Here is a 25,402-nt window from a genome sequence, read left to right on the forward strand (position 1 = left end):
TAAAACGTTCACTATTTTACAAGTTACGTATGTGTTTCGCTCAACAAATTTACCACCTTATCCATATTTGCACACCAACCATTTCCGAAGTGATATCAAACTTATCCCGAACGTCATATACAGAAATTATTTCCAAATAATTTAACTCATCTCGTTGCCAGTTTCTTACCAAAAAAAAAAAAAAAAAAAAAAAAAAAAAAATCAATGCCAAAACTTTGGGTACCTGCACATATGACGACATTCCACTCATCAAAATTAATATGAACAATAAAAGAAAGAACAAACAACTGTTGTTATAAATGAAATAAGCTAAGGAAGTGAAAAGAACACGACATAGAGACAAAAAAATTAAGTGGGAAACTTTGTCTTGGGTGCATTAAAATCCATTAAATTGTTGTAGTGTCTTATAACTTTGTAACTTGAAAACAAATATCTTTCAATTATGGTTCTGAGCATTGCGTCCACATGATTCAACCTCTAATTTTGGACCATCCCCCTATGTTCCATTATCACCTATACATTGAACTATATGCACAATCTCTTTCCTTTTCTATCTCTCACCCAAACATTATATTACTTCTTCTACCATTAATGTATTGTCTCAAACCCTAATCTTTCTCCTACCATATTCATTCCTCGCGTCTTTCTCGCCGTTCTAACTCATAAATAATTCACAAATCTCGTCACTCAACTCATATTGACTGCTTGTGTTAAAAGTTTAGGTTTAGTCTTCAACTTTCCTGTTTGTGGCTAGTACATCTCGTCACGTAAAATGTATCTAACAAGTATTTGATCTTTTAACTTTATGTCTAATGGGTTTGTAAAATCTCACCCCGGTTGAAGAGGAGAACAAAACATTCCTTATAAGAGTGTGGAAATCTCTCCCTAACAGTCACGTTTTAAAACATTAAGGGAAGACCGAAAGCCCAAAAAGGACAATATTTGCTAGAGGTGGGTTTGAGTTGTTACATATGGTATCAGAGTCAGACACCGGGCAGTGCGCCAGTGAGAACACTAGACTCTCAAGGGGGTGGATTGTGAGATCCCACGTCGATTGGGTAGGGGAACGGAACATTTCTTATAAGGATGTCAAAACCTCTCCCTAATATACACATGTTAATTAAAACTTTGAGGGAAGCCTAGAAGAACAATATCGGCTACTGCTGGTAGTCTAATAAGTTCGTAATTTTTTTTAAAAAAATGTCGAGTAGGTCAATGATTTATTAGACACAAAATTAAACATTAAGAGACTTGTTAGATATAAAATTAAAAAATTGAGAATTATATTATAAATTAAGTTTAAATCTTGTTTATTCATTTTTTATTTATAAACCTTCAATTTTTATCATTTAAATATTAAATTAAAAAATTAATGCAGAGAGTATAATATTGAGAAGGGCAAAAGAATTAAAAAAAAATAAATAAATAATTTGAATTTAATTTGTAAAATTTATGTAATTTAATCTTAGGATAAAAGCTGGGGGTGTGGGGCCGGGGAGAAAACTGGAAGCGTGTGGGGGCAGAGATTGAGAACGGCGGGAACACGTACGGTGGGTTGGACCATCGTCCACGTGTGGTACTGCTGACGAGGAAACGTGGGGCCCTGTCCACTGTCCAGAGGCTGTTTGGTTGGATTGCGCTGTCAGCAGCTTTCAAAGTCCTCACCTGACAAACACGCCACCTGTTGCCTTAAACCCCGTGCCACGTATCTGCAGCCATTACCATTCGTGTTCTTTTTTACATTTTTATTAAAAAAAATAAAAAAAAAAACTTTTTATTTTTTTACCACTCACCGACGCCGTTTTACCTGTTGCAGACCGCGTTCCGTTGCGTGTCCAATTTTGCTTCCTTCTTTCTGTGGGCCATGAAATACATAATTAATTTCAAATTCCTATTTTATTTCCATTTTCTTAAAATAAAAATTTCTAATTATATTTTTGGTTAATATGTGAAGTATGATAATTTGATGTTATTAAATTTTTGTCATATAAAGTCATTGTTTTAAATGTAAAGGGCAATTGAAACGAAAATTTAATGTTTTTTATTTACAACTTTACGAGAGATATATATATATATATATATATATATATAAAAGTTTAGGAGTATAGTTGGAACAAAACTTTAACGTTTTTTATTCAAAACTTAACCATCATAATTTTAGACTTTATAATCAAAAGTATTCGGGATTTGAAACTCAAACCTCTTAATTAAATATTTATATATTTATCAGTTGAACTATATTCTAGACGTAGACAAACACAACATTAAAATAAACTGAATGGATCTGAACTTATATTCAAATATATATATTTTATTTTTTAATTACATGAGAATAGAAAATAATGTAAAAGACAAGCACCCAAAATAATTAATAATAATAGTAATAATAAATTGTTTTTATAATGTGAGGATTGAGATTCTTTTGTCACCCACTAACTGATACCGATGACCTCAAACTACCAAATAAAAAACCACACTTTTACATGTTTTTTTTAATGATTTATTTGTTTATTATTATTTTAAATAATGATGGGAGCACAAAATAATTATCGACGTAGACCATAAAGATTAGTTATAGTTTTAATTTGATATAAATAACCTTAATCACACCCGATTAATATCATTATATTTTTTTAAAAATTAATTCTTTGATATAAATTTAGCATAAATATTTAACGTTTAAGATAATATTTTATCTAGACAAATCAACTTGATATTCATATAGTTGACATTATTTGAATGTTAAGGTAAACTTAGGCAGTAAGAATTATTATTATTATTATTATTTGAAGCAAAATAATAATAAATGGCAATTATAAAGTCAAGGATAATCAAATACCTTGTCTTTTTCTTTTTTTTTTTTCTTTGGACATTCCAAGGTAAAAAAAAAAAAAAAAAAAAAAAAAAACAGTCCCCACCATGTCCTAAATTAAAGGAACATTTGGAATATTATGGAGATGGTTGCAAATAAACTATGGTCTTATTGGTACCTAATTTTTACTTTTTAAAACTATATTATAAAATTGCTCTTTTCAAAAGTATCAAAATTGAGGATTATCAATATCATACCAGATTTGATTTGTTGTTAGTTTTAAATGTTTTATTAAGCCAAAAAATACTTGGCTATACTATATTAAACGTGTACTATTTGTATGTTTATGGACAATAATTTGTTTATTATTTTGAGTTGAATATTTATTTAGATAAGTTAATATTGTAATGATTCTATCGAGATATCCACGAAGTGAGGTAGATATGAGGAATTGATCCCGATCCTCGTCTCCACCTTTAGGTCCCAGTAAGAATTAAAAAAAAAAAAACGTTAATTCATAATTTGGGGACTGTGACACACCAAGGGCACAGCTAGGCTAAGAAATGTCTCCATTTTCTTGAGATGTGACTTGTCTGTTAGTCACCACCATGTCATCTTATTTCCTAGAATTAATGTTGTTTCATGTTCATATGTCTTGTGGGATAAGAAGAGTAGACATTCGGTCTCAAATAATGTGTTGGATTACGTTGACTCGTTCGTCTATCTTGCATTAATTTATATCGAGGCTAAAAACGTTCTCTCGTTATACCTTTTTTTTTTTGTTCTACGCTCGAGCAAGTTATTTATTGATATCAGTCCGATAAGAGGAAATCTTTTCCTCCCAAGAAAACAAGCTTCGAAAGCTTAGTACAAAGCTCGATCTCTTTCTATCACGAACCCTTCTTTAATATATTAATAAATTAAAAAAAAAAGAAGCAATTATAAGATATGATTTTCATGTGCATATATGCTTATAAGGAAGGTTCATGGAAGAATCCCTTATTTCTTTTTTTTATCAAAGGGAATTAATTTATAATAATAATTTTCATTGATCCACGAGATTGAATGGTTTAATTAGTAAAATAAATATTCTCTATTTCACGAAAATTAAAATTAAAATTTAATATTACGTGCATTTTTAGATTGAAAATTACAATATCCAAACAGTTTTTTGAGTTTAATTATTGTCAAAATTTTATTTTAATTAAATATTTAGAACATTAGTGCCAAACTCTGTAATTACTAGCTTTGAATTTCCACCTTTAATATCTGTAATAATGTTAGATTATTTAAAAATAGTTAAAAAAAAAACATTAATATAATTAGAAATTTTAATCAAAGATTAACAACTTTAAAGTATTTTTAATGGAAAGAGTAGGATATTAATTAAGTGATTAGTGTATAATAAAGGTTGATTAGTGTGTTGCATGTGATCTCTTCCATGTGACGTGTCTCTTTTTTATTCATTGAAAAAAAATTATAAATTTTCCCATATACCTCATTGTAAGGTTCAAATAAAGAAGAGGTACATGAATGAATGAACTGAGACCACATCCCAACGAGAGAGATCTCAAAGTTAAAAAATGGTCAAAAGAAATAAAACGTGCTAAATTTAGAACAATTCTATGTTGGGTGACCTTTTAATAATTTTTATACGACGTATGTGAGTGAAGACAAAACATGTTAAAAAGATTCGTGTTGATTTGTGGGAACAGTGTCTTCACTCTTAAAAGCAATACAATACTAGTAGGTGACGTGATCATGTTATAGGAAATGCATGACGACCCTATAATTGAGAAAAAAAACGACCCTAATAATTATTTGTCTAATATTAGCAATATCAAAATGAATGCAGAATTTAAAAAAATTGTAGAAATGGGAAAAAAGAGAGTAGAAAAAGAAATTGACATATCATATGATTTATTGCATTGAATATATAATAAAAACTTTATAATAGGGACCCATTATTAATTATTTGATATAAAAATACAGAATACATATTACCACCCTATCCAATAAAAGAGGGTGAATTTTGTTTGGTTTTAAATATTATCGGGTAGTCGACACCATAAGAAGAAATCCCAAAACGACAACCTTTTTTTCATTCTCTATATGGAAGCTGTCGGCCGGAATATGCCCAACCAGTTTGTAAGCTTGAAGGAGACTGAGCTCTGCCTCGCCTTGCCCGGCGGCGGAGATCCGCCTCCTGACCTCACCCTTAAACCTTCCGGCAAGAGGGGTTTCTCTCAAACTATTGATCTGAAGCTTAACATTCAGAGCAACGATGACGGCGGAGATTCTCGCGTTGGAGTCGGTCTCAACGACGATATTAAGAACATTCCGACGAGTGTCGACGGTCCAAAGAGCCTCGGCTCCAAGGATCCGGCTAAGCCTCTTGTCAAGTAAATTTCTTCTTCCAAGACATAACTAAGCGTTAGGTTGAATGATTTTTCTCATGGATATTTGTTGGGTTTGTAGGGCACAAGCTGTGGGTTGGCCACCGGTGCGATCGTATAGGAAGAACGTCATGGCACAGAAGAACACGAGCGGTGAAGGAACGGAGAAAGCGAGTGGTGGCGCCGCCGTTGCATTCGTGAAGGTTTGCATGGACGGAGCTCCATATCTTCGTAAGGTAGACTTGAAAATGTACCAAAGCTACCAAGAACTTTCCGATGCCTTGGCTAAGATGTTTAGCTCCTTCGCAATGGGTAAATGTTCTGGTACTCAAGGAATGATAGACTTCATGAACGAAGGAAAGTTGATGGATCTTCTCAATAGCTCAGAGTTCGTTCCAACTTACGAAGATAAAGACGGTGATTGGATGCTCGTCGGGGACGTTCCATGGGAGTAAGTTTTTATTTAAATTTTTCCATTCCTTTCGTAGTTGGGTTTCATTAACTAGACAACGATTTCTCTAACAGGATGTTTGTCGATTCATGCAAGCGTTTGAGAATCATGAAAGGTTCTGAAGCCATCGGGCTAGGTAATTCACGCTCCATTTTGAAACTATTCTAAAGAATACAAAATCTTGACATTATTTTTTAAAAATTTTCAGCCCCAAGAGCTATGGAGAAATGCAAGAGGAGAAGCTAGAACAGAAGTGTTTGTGAAGATGGTTCCAGCTTGGAAACATGCATGTTGTTTTGTGTGTATTTTTCAAACTTTAATGTTTTTTTTTTTTTTTTATAATTTAAATTATTAGTATATACAGAAAAAAAAAAAAAAAAAAAAAAAAAAAAAAAAAAAAAAAAAACCCAAAATGATATGCTGTTGGGGACAATATTTGTAATGGATGAGACATGAAAAGCTGTAAACCTTCACCTACTGTCTGTCTGGTTGGTTTGTTTGTCATGTTTTATTATTATTATCACTAATTAATTTTCCAAAAAAATGGGTTTTTTTTGCTTAATAATTACACCCATTTCTTTGTTTGGTTGTCAGATGGTATTTTATTCTATGAAATTGTATTATTTAGAGAAAAAGAAGATTCTTTTTTTATTTGCATTATTTTATACCTTAATTTATGGTATTTATGTACTCATTTTTTGTGCGTAAGGAGAGAAATAAATGAGTATAAATATTTAGGGACCCCATTGAGAGGGAACAGGGCATGTGCTAGCATGTTCATGGGGGCATTGATTAATGGAAATTTAATTTTATAATATAGTCTATGGTGGGAATAATCCTAATCAAATAATATGAATATCATAAACTATGTCAGTTTATGCCATGACAATTTTACTTAACTTGTGGATCAATGTATAAAATTAATGTTGTCATTTCCAATATTATATAGTGTAGTAGGGTTTTTCTTGGATCTGGTATTAACTGTGGTCTAATCGCTCCTTGTTTTGTTCATAGCTAGTGGTTTTTTGTTGTCTGTGATCTTTTGGAGTTCTTTGTTCGACATTTGAAGATTTACCAATCTATTGACACGACTAAGTTTAGGGTATGACTCTGGTCTTTTGGAGTCCTTTGTTCAACATTTGAGGATTTACTAATCTATTGACACGATTAATTTTAGGGCATGATTCTGATACAATGTTAGACGAACACAACTCTCCACAATGGTATGGTATTGTCCACTTTGAGCATAAGCTCTCATGGCTTTGCTTTGGGCCTCCCAAAAGGCATCCTACCAATGGAGAGAGTATTCTTTGATTATAAACCCACGATCATTCCCTAAACTAGCCGATGTGAGACTTTCATCATCCAACACATATATCAAATAACATAGGTTCATGACATAACATGAACTATGATGAAACAAACCATGCCCATAGAGAGCATGACTCATGAGTTGCTTGTGGTTGGAATGCCCACGAAAGAGCATGACTCACAAGTGAACGAGATTATTATGTAACGAACCATATTCAAGATTCAGAATCTAAATTCAACATCAATGACCTTGTATTCCTCTACGATAATGTCATGTTACTTACTCCTTATTTTTAAGAGAGAATACTATCACCACATATCAACATAGGGTTTTCCAGCATGTTTTGACCTCACTCACATGCATTGTAGGAAAACTCAAAAAATGTCACCCAACATATAATTGCTCCAAGTAAAACACGTTAAACCTTGGAGTTTCTATAATTGAGTCACTGAAACGAAAGATGCACCTTATTAGTATAGGTAGCGACTTTCAATTCTTTAAGCATATGGTCTCGATTTATTCATGAACTCTTCCTTTATTCAAGTGTCATATATTATATATATACATACATATACATACGATACGATGAGTCAACACACGATAAGATGAGTCAACACAAACATGTGAAGGAGATGTAAAGTAAAGCCCAAAAAACAAGAATCAGTTGCCATAGCAGATTGAATGGAAAGAAGTTGAAGTCAACTTTAAACATGAAACATTTGAATGGAAAAAAAGGAAACTTTAGAAAATAAAGTGAAAAATCCACCTTTTCCTTTCAGACTCTCTCAAATGTTTGACGTTTGTTTACGGCCGATAACTGATGTGTTGTGATCTGTATGAGATTTTAGTTATTAATGTAACATGTACTGTCCATAAATATAATTTTTTTAAATAATTAAAAAAATAACCTGACAACCTAATCCAATCTAAAAATAAAGAGTTGGGTTGTGAACGCTGTCTGAGTTGGTCAGGTTACCAATCTAACTAACCCAAAATTTCGAGTTGGTTCAAAAAATTTCTACATTCCAACCCAACCTAATCCGTGTACACCACTATTATTATAATATTCAAATATCCTAACTAAAAATAAAAAAAATCGACAACAAATAATAAAATATTTAGGTTAGAAGAGCATTTTGTTCTATGTAGTTTGAGTCTTCTATTATTTTATTGATTAGTTTGAAGTTTTTTGAGTTGAAAATTGAATAAATAATAATAATGTCTTTTTTATGGTTTTGAAATTCATAAAGAAAAGGATAATAAAGAATAATTATTTTTTTAAGAATAGGAATAGGAATAAACCTAAAAATGAAATTATTTATTTTTTCAGGCATAGGTCATGTACGGACCCATGGTCATAAATAAAAATAATTATTTGATGCAAACTTTATAATATAATATTAATAAGCATAATTAACTAAACAAATTAATGATTATAAAATTATTAAATGGGTCTATCCATATAACAACTCCACTAATCACATCTAAAATATGCATTTGATTAGCTAAACTCCAAGCTTGGTCGGTTTTAATCATAAATTTAAACAAATGTCGTAATTTTTACCTTCAAATTTATTTAACCATTTAAAAATTTATCGATAAAAACATTCTCAGATAGAATTTCAATTTTGTGTAAAGTTTGACTTTTTAAAAAAAATTAACATATATTTAGCTGATATATTTTTTAAAAAAATTATTCGAGTCGAATAATAACTTTGTTTTTATCATTTAATATAGTATTGTCCCTACAAAACAAATAAATCAAAGTATAAAATTGTGAAATTTTCTAGAAATTTAAACATAAAAATGAAATTATATTTAAATAATCCATTTTATTCAACCAAACTACCAATAAAAAGAAATAATACCGAAATAGTCGAAGAGAAATCAAAATTGGCTTTCAAACTTACCTTTTATGTGAAAGTTTGGAAATTTGAGGACTAATGGTAAAATTTTCAAATTTGTAACCTTTATAAGATTTAAATAAATACAATTTTTATATGTTTTTCTCTCGTCGTCGTCATCGGATTAAAAATGCTCGAAAATGAAAGTTGTTATTTATACCACAAAAACGTACCTTTTCTTTTTAACGACGCAATTATAGGAACTCTATGGTTAAATGTGTTTTATTTGGAGCAATTACTAGCTCTATGGGTCAGGACAAGACATGCTTGATTGGAACAAAAATGTATTATTAATTTTTTTTATTATATTATCGGAAATAAAATTTAAATATAATTGGAATAAGAATAAAAATATTATTTTGATATAATTTAATTATTTAGGAATTGTTAAAAATGTTTGAAATCAAAATCAAAATTAGAAATTGATTAATGTTATTTATTAAAGATGGTAAAGAATAAAACAGAAATTAAATATATCTATTTTATATTCTTTTTCCTAATTAAAATACATTTAGCAAAATAATTTTTAATTAATACTATAACAATTAACAATAAATTTAAACTTATTTTGTTTTAAACAATTTACTTAATATTAAAAATGACAGCCATTACACGTTTTAAAGTGATTTTAAAATAATTTAAATTATTAACTCAAAATTAAAAAAAAAAAAAAGAAAACTGGTAAATTGACAGTGGGTCCTATTAATGGAACTAAAACGGAGATAATATGTAATTAATGGGAAGATTAATGGTAAAATTAGGGTGTAATGTGCAGAACAAATTCTCGTCTGGAGTTCACATTTGGCGGCTGAGGCTGTGGCTGTGGCTGTGGCCCAATGTTTCAGCTTCTTTCCATATGTGAAACCGATATGCCCTACAAAGAATCGATACTCGTCCTTCTCCTATTCGCCTTCTTCCCTCTGCAACTAGGTGGAGAAGAAATTCTCAAGCCCTCCGTTTTTACCCAACCTTCTCCACTCAAATCTTTACCCATTAACCCTCAATTCCAGTTCATTTCTAGTTTTCAATTTGTTCATCCTGTTCTTGATTACCCACGTCGTAATTTCTCCGCCATTGTGTAATTTGATCCTCTTTTGTAGCTTTTATTTATGGTGAAGGGTTTTTCTGAACAAGATTTGAAGAGGGCTGTTTAGAGTTTTTTGGGATGTGATTGGTTTATGGGATGATTTGTAATGGCTCGGGACGGGCATGTGGTGCCGGTGGATTCACAGACGGCGTTGACTGTTAAGAAGAAGAAACAGTCTTCTCGGAGTTGGATTCTACTGGATTGTACGGGCCAAGGGACCGTCCTCGATGTCGACAAGTATGCGATTATGCATCGAGTTCAAATTCATGCTCGAGATCTTCGGATTCTTGACCCTTTGCTTTCTTATCCCTCTAAGATTTTGGGGCGTGAGAGGGCCATTGTTCTTAATCTGGAGGTGAATTCATTGTAGTTTTGTTCAGTCCTTTTCAATTCTTTTTGCGAATTGTTCTTAATCTAGCCTTTTTTTATTTTTGTTTGTATGTGGGTTCTGCAGCATATAAAGGCGATCATTACTGCTGAAGAGGTCGGCTTGTTCTTTTGTTTCTTTTGTTACTACTCTATCAAGTTGGTACTGTTTTAATACTTGAATGGGATATTTTCATGTATATGCATAGTCGAAAAAACAGGACACAAATTGCAGGAAAACTTTGATATAAGATAAACCAAGGGAGGATTTGTTTCTTCTTCTGGTTAATCAATATTAGTCAAACTGAAACGTTTATTCTCGAGTTCATTCTTGACTGCCAGTTTTGATTATTAATTGAGGGTGCAACAGTTGTATGTCTGTTTAAGTTGACTAGCCTGTTGATCCCTGCTAATCTGTATCGGAGACGGGCATTTCATTAAGTTGACTTGCAGCAATTGCATCATCAATTAGTATTGAATTAGTGGTAGAAGTTGGTTGATTAGGTGGGCTTTTGTAGACTTGAATTGTGAGATCCCACGTCGGTTAGAGAGGAGAATGAATCATTCTTTATAAGAGTGTGGAAACCTCTTCTTAGTAGATGCATTTTAAAAACCTTGAGAGGAAGCTCGAAAGGTAAAGCCCAAAGAGGACAATATCTGCTAGCAGTGGGCTTGGGCTATAACAAATGGTATCAGAGCTAGACACCGTGCGATGTGCTTGTGAGGAGGCTGAGCCCCGAAAGGGGATGTACATGAGGCGGTGTGCCAGCAAGGACGCTGGGCTTCGAAGGAGGTGGATTAAGGGTCCCTTGGAGGAGGGAACGAAGCCAGCGAGGATGCTGGACCCCAAAAGGGGTGGATTGTGAGATCCCACGTCGGTTGGAGAGGAGAATGAAACATTCTTTATAAGAGTGTGGAAATCTCTTCTTTGTAGACGCGTTTTAAAAACCTTGAGAGGAAGCCCGAAAGGGAAAGCCCAAAGAGGACAATATCTACTAGCGTTGGGCTTAGGCTGTTACATGAATATTAGGATGAGATAAATGGTATGTAATGAAAGAAGAGATGTGGAGTATGAATTTGAGACTAATTGCTCGGATAAAACTAAAACCGAAATGGATAGGTTATGGTAAATTTTCTTTTATTTCTCAACCCTTTTCATACTGATTTTGTTTATGTTTCTTGTTAATTCTCTACGCCAAACAAGTGAAATCAATATCGTTCCCTCTTCATACAGATCTTATTGATTTCGTTTCGTCGTTGGTTTTCTTGTTAATTCGTGTTATCTATAGGTTTTGCTTAGAGATCCAACAGATGAACATGTCATCCCTGTGGTTGAAGAGCTTCAGAGACGACTGCCTCCTTCTAATGTCTTCCAAGAGTATCAGGGTGGGCTACATGATGGGGAAGCTGAAGAAGATGGTAACCAGTTTTCCTCAGCCATCTCATACTGCTCTTAACATATTCAAAGTCCTTTTTCATAACAAGCAATCAAATTTGTCCATATGGTTTGTTTTTACTTCGTCAATATATGAATGATGTTGAGAATGTGCATTCCAGAATCCCCATTTGAATTCCGTGCCCTCGAGGTAGCTTTGGAAGCTATATGTAGTTTTCTTGCCGCTCGGACAACTGAACTGGAGACTGCTGCTTATCCAGCATTGGATGAGCTTACTACCAAGGTACTAAATGATTATTCCGGGAGGTAATATTGTTAAGTTCTTGTGGTGCCTTGAGAACATGAAATGCCCCCTATTTATAAGACCATTGGTACCAATAAACTTAGCTCACATTCCAACAATTTCACTAGCTATTAACTAATATGTCCCTATTTATAAGACCATTGATACCAATAAACTTAGCTCACATTCCAACAATTTCACTAGCTATTAACTAATATGTCCCTAACGAAATCTTTTGTAAGGAGTTAGGTGGGAGCTTATTTGTAGTCAAACGTCAAACGTGCGTATCTCTAGCCCTTGCTGTTTGATTATTGTCCTGGAAAGAGAACAGTTGTGAAACTGAAGAGAGGTTGAGATAATATGCTTTATTTCCCCACTCGCCTAGCCGATTCACCCAGTAATTAATTATATAAGACCATTGATACCAATAAACTTAGCTCACATTCCAACAATTTCACTAGCTATTAACTAATATGTCCCTCAGTAACCTTCTAGTTTCTACCATAATCCTTACACTAAGAAACTATGTAACTATATGTTCTTTTTGCCGTATGACCTCATGCTCTGTTTGTCCTTTTTGCTTTGTTTTTCCCGGGAATTTGCAGATTAGTAGCCGCAATTTGGACAGAGTTCGTAAATTGAAGAGTGCAATGACTAGGTTGACCGCAAGGGTTCAAAAGGTACGTGTAGAAACATTTGATTGGAGCCTCTTTCTTTAATAGAGTTCTCTTTTGTGGGCTTAGTTTTTTCTTTTTTTTTTTTTTGTTTCTCAATGAATGTTCGGTTCTTTACATGAAAAAATATGTATGCTGGAATATGTTCTATTTGGAGAAAGCAGATTGCTCCGAAAGTGCAGTAGAAAATAAGGTTTGTAGTAGAAAAAACTCATATACATCTCATTTCCTAGGAATAATTTGAATGGGTAAGATAAGATCGGTTTATTCCCAATGATATTAGAGCCAGACACTAGGCGGTGTGCCAGCGATGATGCTAAGTCTTGAAGGAGGGTGGACATCGGGAGGTGTGCCAGTGAGGACGTTGAGCCATGAAGGGGGGTGGACACGGGACGGTGTGCCAGTGAAGACTTTGAACCTTGAAGGAATGTGGATTGTGAGATTTCATATTGATTGGAGAGAGGAACGAGTGCTAGCGAGGAAGGTGGACTCCGAAAGGGGTGGATTGTGTGATCCCACATCGATTGGAGAGGGGAATGACATCGATGGGAGATGGGAACGAGTGACAGCAAGGATGCTGGGCTTCGAAGGGGGGTGAATTGTGAGATCCCACATCAGTTGGGGAGGAGAACGAAACATTCTTTATAAGGGTGTAGAAACCTTTTCTTAATAGTAAGATGCGTTTTAAAAATCTTGAGGAGAAGCCCGAAAGGTAAAGCCCAAAGAGGACAATATCTGCTAGCGGTGGGTTTGGAGTTTCTTTGCATGTTCCAAAGTTCTCTGTTACACGGTTCTAAATTGATAATAATGCATAACTAGATCAGCAGTTATCATCCGCGTAGCTATAATTTTTGACTAGTGGCTCCGGGCTTTCCTTTCAATCAGGTGAGAGATGAGCTTGAACAATTACTAGACGATGACGAAGATATGGCAGACCTTTACTTGTCAAGAAAGACGAGTTCATCTTCTCCTGTAAGTGGTTCTGGTCCTGCCAATTGGTTTCCTGCATCTCCTACCATTGGTTCAAAGATCTCAAGAGCAAGCAGAGCAAGTATTGCAACTGCACGAGGGGACGAAGATGACATCGAAGAGCTTGAAATGTTACTGGAGGTAATAGTTCATATAGTTTCTGGGTACTCTATTTTCTTAAAGGTCTCTAATGGAGGTGTTACCTGTTGCAGGCCTACTTTATGCAGATTGATGGTACATTGAACAAATTAACTACAGTAAGTTCACCTTTTTCCCTGCTTATTCAATTTACATTTAAACTGAGATTGCTTCCTACGAACCATAATCCAAAGGACTGTTCTATCCGTAGGATTTGTAGTTTGTTTTCAGAAATGAAACACTTCGTGATCGATAAATTTCGTTTGGAGTTTGATACGTGAGATTCCACGTTGGTTGGAGAGAGGAATGAAACATTTCTTATAAGGGTGTGGAGACCTCTCCCTAGTAGGCACGTTTTAAAATCGTGAGGCTGACGACAATACGTAACGGATCAAAGCGAACAATATCTACTAGTGGTGGGCTTGGGCTGTTACAAATGTTATCAGAGCCAGTCATCGGGCGGGTGTGCCAGTGAGGACATTGGGCCCTAAGGGAGGTGGATTATGAGATCTCACATCGGTTGGAGAGGGGAACGAAATATTCCTTATAAGAGCATGGAAACCTCTCCTTAATAGACGCGTTTTAAAACCGTGAGGCAGACGGCTATACGCAACGGGCCAAAGATGATTTTCCTTAATCTGAATGATTTGTGGTAATGTATGATTTTGGTTGTTTAAAATGATTTGCAGCTGCGAGAATATATTGACGACACAGAAGATTATATCAATATCCAGGTAAGAAATGAAAGATTTTGATCTACTGATGCATGATATGTAAGCCTTTTTTCTTTTTCTTTCTTTTCTCACTTGAAGTTTCACCGTTTTCGCAGCTCGATAATCATCGAAATCAACTCATCCAGGTTCTATATCATTCCATACATTGATGAGATTTCTTCACTTCCCACAATCTTGTTTATTAAAATTTCTTCAATTTTGCAGTTGGAGCTGTTTTTAAGTTCTGGAACGGTTTGTATGTCTATCTATTCATTGGTGAGTGCCATATTTGGAATGAATATTCCATATACTTGGAATGACGACCATGGATACATGTTTAAATGGGTATGTTGAAGAACTTGACTGTGATTTGACTTGAAATGCTGGAACTCGAGACTCCGAACAATAACGTATAACCATCATCTGGTCTTCGTTATGCGCAGGTTGTCATTGTTTCTGGAGTAGCTTGCGCTTTGCTGTTCGTGGTGATTGTTTACTATGCTCGCCTCAAAGGTTTGGTGGGGTCTTGATCTTCTTGCATTGAACATCCGACCCTTTACAGATGGATGTCGGTAGTCGAACCGTCGCAAAAAACGATAGAAATAAGAAAAGTCCATTGCAGATAGTTTAGAGTGAATTACATACCTGACTATATAATTGCAGTTTGTGGATTATAGTATATGAATTGGAGAAAGAAGAGGAAAAGAAAATAAATATGGATGAAACAAGCTTATGAAATCAAAGATCAGCAGGTATTTCATAGCTTATTTGTTCGATTTAACTCTGGTTTCAGGCAGATAATTGTACAAACATCGTTTAGATCTTTTAAATGGAACTAAAGATATTGTTTTCTTTGGATTTTCCTCGAGGTTTAATATACCTTCTCCAACTAATGGGAGATTCACAATCTCCGTTGAAGGCTCATGGTTCTGAGAATAGGATGACTAAGAAATACTTTAAAAAAAATGAAAGTCACTGTCTATACCAATAAGATGTACGTTCTTTCTCGGTGACTCAATCATAAAAACTTTATGATTATAATTTTAATTTGACGATTCTTTTAATAATTTTATATATTGTTTAATGCTTTCATCTATTTTTAAAGAATCTATTTGGTTGGAATGGTTGGGTGTAGTAATTTAGAAGATTCACTTTCTCCGATGAAATGATTCTTCAATCTCTTTTCTAGCTGTCACATTTGTTTTATGCACACACAATTCCCCACTCCCCATAACTATTCCCTTAATCATGATGAGCTAAATCACAAGTTTTTCATATATGAATCGAAAACAAGTTAGGACGGAGCGGTCTTAAGAATAAAATGACTAAAGAACTTCAAAAGAATTGTAAGTTACTACCGTTATTCTTTTTCGGTAGCTCAATCAAAAGAAACTTTAAAATTAAGCATATTTTGGATGAAGCAACTCGAGTGATTTCGTGGAAATTTTGAGTGATTATCTGGGAGGATAGTACTCAATCCTAGAAACGAAAAGTAAGTAACGTAACTATGTCTATGTAACAGAAGATGCAGGAAAATGTCGAGACCTTACATTAAAAAAATTATAGAGATAAATTTTCACTTACCCTTTGGTGATAGTAACGTTATATCGAAAAACCCGAAAACTTTGGTTTCAAATTTTGAACATTAGAAGGTGTTTGGCCCATGTCATAAACAAACAAAAAAGTGGTAAAAGACAATAAGACGACAAAGAAGCAAGGTAGACAAACTCAAACCATGTGATTAGCTAAAGCTCAAATCTTAGCAGTAACATTCTTTTCTTTAGACAACAACATTAATTTCCTTCACACTCTTTGCTCTGTTTTTCTCTCTCTTGTTCAAGATTTTTGTGTATAAATATAGCCCAATAACTCAATTCACAACACAAGCAATCTATTCATTCATTGATTCAACCTTCTTTCCTCCATTTATTTTCTCCTCTCTCTACTCCCAAACCATGGCCTCTACTGTCCCCAAGAAACCCACCGCTGCACCTGCATTGCTGCATTCTGCCCACAAGGAGGAGACAAGCACGAGGCATTACTCCGACGAACTTGTCACCGGACACATTTACGCCAAACATCGCGACGACGACACAACCAAGATTGATCTCCCTAGTTACATCTCAGTTATTGAAAATATTCTCACCACTTCTCATCGAATTACCGATAATATCCATCGGGTAAAGATATAATATTTATGCACCATTTGTGTCGCTTTTGTTCAACTTAATGAATGTATGAGTAACCATTATCGTATTCATGCAGGGAACTGAAGGACGTCTAGTATATTCAGACGATACTTTGAGATCAAACGTTGTGATTGATCCTCCGCTCTGTACTCTTCATCGTATCAATAGCGAGGTCATACTCCTTAAACTTTAATTATTACGACCCTTTTGATCATAATCTAGTCTCTAGCTTTAATTTTTTCTATTGATAATAATACGGGCTCAGACGATATTTAGAGATGTTCACAGAGTGGGGCGTGAACAGGCAAAATTTCTCTATTTATTTGAAAGTGAGACAATCCATGTCGGAGAAAATTTTCTTGTCTCTCCCTCACTTCTCATTTTAACGGGAATTTTCTACTCTGTTGCAGTAGATTCTCGTAGGTTAAATGGACATCTCTACTTCTATTTCAATTTAGGATTCAATAGGATTTACTTTGATTCATTGTAACATGCAATTGAAAGTTAAAATATTACGTCCTCAGTTGTCATGCAAGGCTCCGGGGATAACAAAAGCACACGAGACGACACTAGAAATCTTCGACATACTGACAAATTATCCATGGGAAGCCAAGGCAGCTCTCACTTTGTTAGCCTTCACATCAGATTATGGAGACTTATGGCATCTCTACCATTACTCCATGACTGACCCATTGGCTAAATCATTGGCAATTATCAAGCGAGTTGCTTCATTAAAGAAGCACTTAGACTCATTCCCATACCAACAAGTGCTTCTCAACCCCAGCAGCCTCATCCGTAGTTGCTTGCAAGCCATCAAATACATGAATCAAATTAGAGAATTCTCCAAATATGATGTCAAGGAGCTTCCTGAATTACCATCCGCTCTTCGTCAAATCCCATTAATCACTTATTGGGTTATCCACACTATTGTTGCTTCTAAAATACACCTCTCCAGCTACCTTAGTGAAACCGAGTAAGTACGCTATTCATACCCGCAACAAATTATTCAACGAAGTCGTCACAATTAAAGTGAAACCCTAGTACTGGAACAACGATCTATAAGTTTTTATTTACGATTCATTACAAATGTTATTTTTTTCAGGAATCAGCCACAAAGATATTTGAATGATTTGTCCGATAAGATCGCCAATGTACTCAACGAGCTCGAAAAGCATCTCAACGCCATACGAGAACAACATGGTCGAATACTTACTTTCATATTATCGATTGTTAATCGTAACGCTATGATTGGAAAAATAACATTATATTTGTTGTGTTTGATGCAGCCGAGGTTGATCTCTTCCGGTGGTTGGTTGATCACATTGAGCATTATCATACCGATATTACGTTAGTTGTTTCCAAGCTCCTTAGTGGCAAAACTGAAACCAATCCACTTATTGATGGCTCTACGCTAAGAGAGGTCTCATCTTTATCATAAATACTATTATAATCTTTTGGAATGTATTTTATTAAGAGGGTACGTAAGTCCCGCATTGAATAATTTAGGGAATGATCATGAATTTATAATCAAGGAATACTAGCAAAGGCACGAGAGCTTATGCTCAAAGTGGACAATATCATACTATTGTGAAGAGTCGTGTTTATCTAACATTAATATGTGTTTACAGGTTAGCGTTCAAGAAAGTTTATCGGGAAAGAATGTGATCCTGGTAATTTCTGAATTGAATATCTCGAATGATGATATCGAGGCTCTTCATCATGTTTACGAAAGATTGAAAACGGATCACAAGACATATGAAATCGTTTGGATTCCGATTATTCCTGCGTCTTATCATGCCGAAGATCTCAAGAGATATGAGTACTTGCGTTCTATAATGAAATGGCATTCAATACCATTTACTACAAAAATAGCTGGCATGAGATATATGGAGGAGAGGTGGCAACTTAGGGAGGATCCTTTAGTTGTCGTACTCACATCACAATCTAAAGTAGTATTTACAAATGCAATTCATTTGATTCGAGTTTGGGGTAATGAAGCAATTGATTTTACTCATGATAGAAGCAAGAGTTTGCTAAGAAGAAATTGGCCCGATTCGACGCTCGTCAAATTCACCCACCAACCGAGACTACAAAATTGGGTATGCATGCACTTTGATATCATTTATTTCGTTCTATCTACTATATATATCTATCTATCTTATACGTTGACATATACTCTTTTCGAACAGATCAAACAAGAAAAAAGTATCTTATTCTATGGAGGAAGAAACCCGGCATGGATCCAACAATTTGAAGAGAGAGTAGAAATTTTGAAAAATGATCCTTTTATAATCGAGGGTAGTTCGTTTGAGATCGTACGGATAGGAAAGGATGTGAAAGGAGAGGATGATCCTACACTTATGAGTCGTTTTTGGAACACACAATGGGGTTATTTTGTAGTGAAGAGTCAATTAATAGGTTCAAGTGCGAGTGAGACAACCGAAGACATCTTAAGATTGATTTCTTACCAAAATGAGGATGGTTGGGTTGTTTTGACTGTTGGCTCGGCACCTGTGCTAGTTGGTCGTGGGGTTTTGATATTGAGATTGTTAGAGGAGTTCCCTAAATGGAAGCAAAGTTTGCGGTTGAAAGCATTTCCGGATGCTTTTAGAGAATACTTTAATGAATTGGCTCTCAAGAGTCACCAATGTGATCGTGTAATTCTGCCGGGATTCAGTGGATGGATTCCTATGACTATCAATTGTCCTGAATGCCCTCGCTTCATGGAGACGGGTATTAGCTTCAAGTGTTGCCATGGAGGTGCTCATATGTGATCCACACTTGCATCCATGGTGGAAAGTCATACTCATACTTTTATTATGTTATACTACTACTAAAATGAATAATGCAATTTTATTTTAAACTCGAGTCCATTAGGTCTCGATGTTGTCATTGAACAACTTATGTATGCTTTATATTACGTGAGATTAAATGATTATCCAATCTTCTCCTAAACCTCAACAAATGAAGTATAACCCTCAAGAATATTATGGTTATATATCAAACTCCATTTTTTCTATAAAACCATCAAGAAGTGAATAAAATTATACATATAACAAAATCATAGTCACAACAACATCAAAGAATTGAGTTATTTTTTAGTGGGGAACTAATTTAATTTTAAAAAAAGTGGTTTGATGCGTACCGTTTTCATTTGAATTCAATCCAATTTAAATAACCTAATTCAATTTAAATAAGTTGGTAACATAACCTAAGTCATATCGGTTAACGGATATGGATCGATCAAATTTTTGGGACATTGATACTTTTTGAACACCTCAATCTATGGCTTATGATTTCCAATTGATGAATCGAGTTATTTTTAGTGTCATGGGTGACTTAACTCTGATTACCTCTCTATGGGAGGTTGTAGACATTGGGCCACAAGTCATAGAGTGACGGCTAATAAACTAAGTTAGTATATTTACCGTTCAAGAATAAATAGGAAAAGGAGTCGTACAAACAACCCGAAACAAAGAAGGCGTAATGTTGAGCAAAATATTGGATGGAAAAAAGGGAGGTAGTAGCGTAAAGGATTGGTGGGGTATGAACAAGGGAGCCTTTTGTGAGTATTGAATCACAAGGGCACAAAGAATCAAGATTCATAACTTTAAAAAGAAGGGAGATGAGGAATTTGACTGCAAGGAGCCATGCTTTCTCCTTTCATATTCTTTCATATTGTACAATCTCGAAAGTAATTTTATTCTTTCGATAGTTGACCGTTCATTATAAGGTATATATTGCGTAAGAATAAAGCTTACCATATTTGTCCTTTTATTAAAGGTAAATATATTGTATTCATTTATTATCTTTTTTTAGTGTTGTTTCCATATTATTTGTAATTTACTATATTTCTGTATTCTGTAAATGATTATAAATATGAGAACTCTCAACACGATTGAGGTGTGGTGGATTCAGCAAACATTCACAGTTTTCTATTATTCGTGTAACACCCAAGTAAAGAAAGGGTATATGAATGAATTTAGATATGAGATCATATCTAAATGGACTATGATAATAAAGAAAGACTTAAAAGAAATGAAAATTATTATCTATACCAATAAAGTGTACATTTCTTTTCGGTGGCTCAAACATAGAAATGTTAAATGTATTTTATTTGGAGCAATTCAATGTTGGGTGACCTCTAATAAATTTCCGTGGAATGCATGTGAAAGAAGTGAGGAGTACGTAACGTGACCATGTTGAGGCCGTTGAGGCCATCATGTGTCGAATATGAATTTGTCGATGTTTTTTTTTTTTTTTTGTTTAAATTATCTAGTAATATACTTAAATATATTATTTTTCTTCTTAATGTAATGGAAACTATTATTTTTAGCCTCATGCTAATTGTAATGGTACCGAATTACTTTATCTCGATCTATATTTCTGGACTCCGTTTGATAGTTACTTGATTATCAACCCTATCTTATGAGATATAATATCAACAAAAGAAAAAATCTTAATGGAAAAAGATATTTTACTTGGATAAACTTATAGAAGATGCATGCTAATACCAATCTCTAATAATTGCATGGCTTAATTCACTAATTTTCAAGGAAATACAATGAGATTATACCCAAATGGAGTAACATCAAAAAGGGTAGCATAAGACCTCCCATCATTACATGTGAGTTTTACCGTGACAACATTTGAAGTTGATACCGGTTTCCATGAAACGAGGACATTCAGGACAATTGACTACCATTGGGATCCATCCACTGAATGCTGGAAGAACAACTTTATCACATTGATGCCTCCTTAAAGCAACTTCATTAAAGTAATCTTTGAAAGAATCCGGAAAACTTTTTATGTTCAATATTTGTTTCCATTTATTGAAGTCTTCCAATACAGCCAAAATCAAATCCCCACGACCAACGAGGACAGGTAGAGTACCCACAGCTATAATGCCCCAACCATTTTCATTTTCATAAGATATCAACCGCAGAATATCTTCCGTTGTTTCACTTGCACTTGAACCTCTTATTTGACTCTGAATTATGAAGAATCCCCATTGCGTAGTCCAAAAACGAGACATAACGGTAGGATCATCCTTTCCCATAGCGTTCTTCCCTACGCGTATAATATCGAATGTAATCCCTTTCGCTCTTATTAGAGGATCGTTTTTAATGTCTATAACTTTATCTTCAAATCGTTGAATCCAATTCGGGTCTTTTCCTCCATAAAATATGACACTCTTGTCTTCATCGATCTAATTGAAAAACAAAAACTTTATCAATGTTTTATGGCCAAACCAAACCCTATAGACAAAAATGTGTGTAATAGACAAAATTACTTACTACTCTCGAGTGGCGTGTAAATTTGAGAATAGTAGACTTTGGCCAATCATTTTCCAACAAAATGTCTATTTTTCTACGACTGAAAGGAACAGCCTCAGATCCCCAAACTCGAATTAAATGAATTGCATTTGTAAACTCCACTTTTGACATTGAGTCAAGAACAACTACTAATGGATCTTCTCGAAGTTGCCAATTTTCTTCTAAAAATCTCCATCCTGCAACTTTTGTAGTATATTGCACTATATACCATGGCATCTTAGATGCAACATAGTTGTACCTTTTTCGATTTTCTTCTTCTCGATCATGTGGGTTGATAATCGGAATCCAAACGATCCTATATTTATCTTCTCTACTCAATTCGTCGTAAACTTCATGAAGAGCTTTGATATCGTCTTCTGAAATGTTTAATCGAGATATTACCAATACCACGTTCTTCCTCCTCAAGCTACTTTCAATTCTAACCTATATCATATTCATATCCATTATGAAATGCATAAATCAAATATGAAAACAAATGAGTATTAAAGATATTGACCTTTCTATGAGTCGAGCCATCTATGAAAGGTGTTGCTTCGTTCTTTCCCTCGATCAATTTCGATACAACCTCCGACAATTGAGTAGGATGGTTTTCGATATGATCCACCAACCATTTATATAGTTTAATCTCCTCTGCAAGAAGGAATTTTGTTTCAAAAAAAAAATTTAACAATGATTTTGAAAAAAAAAAAAAAAAAAATTGTATGACCTCGCCGTTGTCGGATATCTTTCAGATGGGTTTCAAGTGTGAAGAGTATTGAATTGATCTTCTCTGTCAATTCATTCAAATACTTCCGTGATTGACCCCTGAGATTAATACAACATTCATTAGCTATTTGATATCAAGTTTAGTTAAAAGCATGAACTTAGAGTACTTACTGATTGGCAGTGGAATAAGCAGAAATTTGTGTTCTAGAAGCAACAATAATGTGTATAACCCAATAAGTGATCAAAGGGATTTGGCGAATGGCTGAAGATAACTCAGTTATTTCGTTCATATCATACTTGGATATATCTTTAATTTCTTTCATATATTTGATGGCTTGCATGCAAGCGTAGATTAAGCACTTTGGGCTAAGAAACACTTGGCGATATTTGGGTGTGTCCAAGTGCTTGTATAACTCGGGCACTCGCTTGATTGTGGCCAATGTTTTGGCCAATGGGTCTGTTTTGAAGTAATGGTTGAGGTGCCATAAATCTCCATAATCCATGGAAAATGCTGCTAGGGTAAGAATTGCCTTTGCCTCCCATGGATAGTTGATTAGTATGTTGAGGATCTCCATGGTTGTCTCGTGTGCTTTCTCGATCCCTGCTGCTTTGCATGCCAACTAATCAATATTGAATCCAATTAGTTGTGTTTTCAAAACTTTCAATCATTAACATTTCAAACCTTTTTAAAAGAAAACAAAAATCTAGTGGAACTTATAAATAGGGGTGTTTATATCCAGTTGATCATACTAATTTAGACTACTCAACCCAAACTATAAAGATTGAGTCAAGTTAAATTTTATTTTTAGTTTCCTTTCGGTTGATTTCTTGAAAAATTGAAAAAATTGATTCAGCTTGCAGGTTGACACTTTTTCTGGTCGATCAACCTCATCAAACCGAAAATATAAAGAGTACAACTCAACCTTTCTCTACTTTTTTCTTTAAATATTAAGAATATTTAATATTTGTATTTGATATTTGAACTTTAAAGATTTTAGTCAGTAATGTACTATACATTGTGACAAGTAGAATTTCTTTTAAAAAATAGATAACTCAATCTAAAAATAGAGTATTGTATTGTATTGAGTTGTGAATTGCATTCAAATTATTCCAGTCACTAACTTAACCAACTCGAAATTTCAGGTTATGTAATAGCCTAAGCTCATCCCTAGCGAGTATTATCCTCTTTCGACTTTTCCTCTTAGACTTCCCTCAAGGTTTTTAAAACGCGTTTGAGGTTTCTACACCCTTATACAAAAAATGTTTTTTTATCTTCCCCAATCAATGTGAGATCTCATAATCCACTTCTTTTGGAGTTCAACGTTCTCGTTGGCACTCATTTCCCTCTCCAATCGATGTGAGATCTCACAATCCACCCACCTTCGAAGCCCAACATCCTCGTTGACACTCGTTCCTCTCTCCAATCAATGTGAGATCTCACAGGTTAGTTCAAAAAATTTTTCAATCCAACCTAATCCAACGAGTGTACACACCTACTTATAAATAAATCTAAACTAGACACGGAGAGATGACATGATACTCATTTCTATAGATTAACAATCAATCTAAAAAGATACACATCAATAAAGCTGTAATAAATGACCTGACTAGAGATAAGATGTAGAGTACAAAGAGGTAGATTGAGTGAAGCAGCATAGGAGTCATTTCCAAATGCAATACGTCCTTCAATTACCTGCACCCAAAACAAATCATATGATACAATACAACAAAATCCTCCCACAAAAAAGAAAAAAAAATTTGATGAAACTTCTTAGCGAAGGACTTCAAAAGTTGTTTATACTCGAGAAATACTGTCGGTGATTCGATCTGCAGTTATAATAATGCTTTCCACTAGTAAGATATAACTATCGATATCAATTTTGAATTTTTCATCTTCGTAATGTTTGGCGTAAATATAATTTGCAACGATATCATCTGTGAAGCTTTCGAGGTTCAATGCTTCGTCAAGGTTTTGCGATTTTGGATGAACAAGTGAGGTGATGGGTTTCTTAAGTGATAGCAAAGACATGATTGAGGGGAACTTAAAGGAGATTTAAAAAAATGTATGGTAGAGAAACAGAGAAGAAATAAAGAAGGGTTTTTGTTTGTTGTTTATTTGATTTGGGTTTGATATTTATAGGTCTTAGAAGAATGTGAATGAAGAATGAAGAGACAATGGTAAAGACAACCATGGAAATCCACAGCTTTGGTCCAAAGGATAGAATATTTTATAATTGAAATTTGGTTAAAGTATATAATGAATCATATCATATCTTCCTTTGTACTCATGTTATTATTATGTAATATTTGTGATTCACGTTTAATGCTTTGAATGCAAATTATTTTAATTTTTGTTTTCTATTTGTGAAAATCAAGTTTATAATACTATTTCCCGGCACCTGATGGCCTCGACTTTCCTTTGCGACATAATCACATTACCTACTTCTCACTTGTAAGAGTGAAAACTATAACAGCTCAAGCTCATCGCTAGCCGATATTGTCTCTTTGGTCTTTTTCTTCTGGGCTTCCACTCACGATTTTAAAACAGGTCTGTTACGGAGAGGTTTAACACCTTTATAAGTAATGTTTCATTCTCCTCTCCAACCGATGTGGGATCTTACAAAAACTATTCCCACAAATCAATACGGGTCCTTTCAATATGCTTTCTAAG

At 34.3% G+C, this 25,402-nt stretch overlaps 4 protein-coding genes across 5 annotated transcripts; 3 read left to right on the forward strand and 1 right to left on the reverse strand.

Moving 5' to 3' along the window:
- The first annotated feature begins 4,854 nt into the window (after nucleotides 1-4,854).
- LOC111779305 (auxin-responsive protein IAA14-like) lies at nucleotides 4,855-6,240 on the forward strand. The gene is made up of 4 exons (XM_023659427.2): nucleotides 4,855-5,214; nucleotides 5,291-5,659; nucleotides 5,734-5,795; nucleotides 5,868-6,240. Exons 1-4 carry the CDS (start codon nucleotides 4,925-4,927, stop codon nucleotides 5,903-5,905), a joined length of 759 nt encoding a protein of 252 aa, XP_023515195.2. The 5' UTR covers nucleotides 4,855-4,924; the 3' UTR covers nucleotides 5,906-6,240.
- Nucleotides 6,241-9,665: 3,425 nt separating this feature from the next.
- Nucleotides 9,666-15,362, forward strand: LOC111779307 (magnesium transporter MRS2-I). Of its 2 annotated transcripts, XM_087119107.1 has the most exons (12): nucleotides 9,669-9,805; nucleotides 9,976-10,317; nucleotides 10,417-10,446; nucleotides 11,618-11,747; nucleotides 11,886-12,007; nucleotides 12,613-12,687; nucleotides 13,567-13,791; nucleotides 13,863-13,907; nucleotides 14,478-14,522; nucleotides 14,618-14,647; nucleotides 14,727-14,846; nucleotides 14,945-15,362. In XM_087119107.1, exons 2-12 carry the CDS (start codon nucleotides 10,069-10,071, stop codon nucleotides 15,029-15,031), a joined length of 1,158 nt encoding a protein of 385 aa, XP_086975233.1. In that variant the 5' UTR covers nucleotides 9,669-9,805; nucleotides 9,976-10,068; the 3' UTR covers nucleotides 15,032-15,362. The 2 variants fall into 2 exon arrangements, with proteins under 2 accessions (XP_023515198.2, XP_086975233.1); XM_023659430.2 differs by having other exon boundaries at nucleotides 9,666-10,317.
- A 1,033-nt stretch (nucleotides 15,363-16,395) lies between these two features.
- Nucleotides 16,396-19,628, forward strand: LOC111779309 (protein SIEVE ELEMENT OCCLUSION B). Its single transcript, XM_023659434.2, has 7 exons — nucleotides 16,396-16,681; nucleotides 16,767-16,862; nucleotides 17,215-17,663; nucleotides 17,793-17,890; nucleotides 17,977-18,110; nucleotides 18,319-18,789; nucleotides 18,880-19,628. Exons 1-7 carry the CDS (start codon nucleotides 16,457-16,459, stop codon nucleotides 19,462-19,464), a joined length of 2,058 nt encoding a protein of 685 aa, XP_023515202.2. The 5' UTR covers nucleotides 16,396-16,456; the 3' UTR covers nucleotides 19,465-19,628.
- Nucleotides 19,629-21,206: 1,578 nt separating this feature from the next.
- LOC111779310 (protein SIEVE ELEMENT OCCLUSION B) lies at nucleotides 21,207-24,828 on the reverse strand. Its single transcript, XM_023659435.2, has 7 exons — nucleotides 24,533-24,828; nucleotides 24,335-24,424; nucleotides 22,903-23,351; nucleotides 22,733-22,830; nucleotides 22,523-22,656; nucleotides 21,988-22,449; nucleotides 21,207-21,899 (listed from the first exon to the last, which is right to left on the reverse strand). Exons 1-7 carry the CDS (start codon nucleotides 24,758-24,760, stop codon nucleotides 21,312-21,314), a joined length of 2,049 nt encoding a protein of 682 aa, XP_023515203.2. The 5' UTR covers nucleotides 24,761-24,828; the 3' UTR covers nucleotides 21,207-21,311.
- Between the last annotated feature and the right edge of the window lie 574 nt (nucleotides 24,829-25,402).

The sequence above is a fragment of the Cucurbita pepo genome, chromosome 17 (assembly GCF_057944985.1).
Source record: "Cucurbita pepo subsp. pepo isolate OVF chromosome 17, ASM5794498v1, whole genome shotgun sequence".
NCBI classification, from domain to species: Eukaryota; Viridiplantae; Streptophyta; class Magnoliopsida; order Cucurbitales; family Cucurbitaceae; genus Cucurbita; species Cucurbita pepo.

Bases quoted from the DNA above. Each gene is read 5' to 3' on its own strand.
- LOC111779305 (XM_023659427.2), top strand. From the start codon at position 4,925: ATGGAAGCTGTCGGCCGGAATATGCCCAACCAGTTTGTAAGCTTGAAG. The intron at 5,215-5,290 runs GTAAATTTCTTC...TTGGGTTTGTAG, and splicing joins CCGGCTAAGCCTCTTGTCAA to GGCACAAGCTGTGGGTTGGC. The intron at 5,796-5,867 runs GTAATTCACGCT...AAAAATTTTCAG, and splicing joins TTCTGAAGCCATCGGGCTAG to CCCCAAGAGCTATGGAGAAA.
- LOC111779309 (XM_023659434.2), top strand. From the start codon at position 16,457: ATGGCCTCTACTGTCCCCAAGAAACCCACCGCTGCACCTGCATTGCTG. The intron at 16,682-16,766 runs GTAAAGATATAA...GTATTCATGCAG, and splicing joins TTACCGATAATATCCATCGG to GGAACTGAAGGACGTCTAGT. The intron at 18,790-18,879 runs GTATGCATGCAC...CTTTTCGAACAG, and splicing joins AACCGAGACTACAAAATTGG to ATCAAACAAGAAAAAAGTAT.
- LOC111779310 (XM_023659435.2), bottom strand. From the start codon at position 24,760: ATGTCTTTGCTATCACTTAAGAAACCCATCACCTCACTTGTTCATCCA. The intron at 23,352-24,334 runs GTCATTTATTAC...AATATTGATTAG, and splicing joins TACATCTTATCTCTAGTCAG to TTGGCATGCAAAGCAGCAGG. The intron at 22,450-22,522 runs GTCAATATCTTT...AATATGATATAG, and splicing joins ATGGCTCGACTCATAGAAAG to GTTAGAATTGAAAGTAGCTT.
- LOC111779307 (XM_023659430.2), top strand. From the start codon at position 10,069: ATGGCTCGGGACGGGCATGTGGTGCCGGTGGATTCACAGACGGCGTTG. The intron at 10,318-10,416 runs GTGAATTCATTG...TGGGTTCTGCAG, and splicing joins CCATTGTTCTTAATCTGGAG to CATATAAAGGCGATCATTAC. The intron at 14,648-14,726 runs GTTCTATATCAT...TCAATTTTGCAG, and splicing joins ATCGAAATCAACTCATCCAG to TTGGAGCTGTTTTTAAGTTC.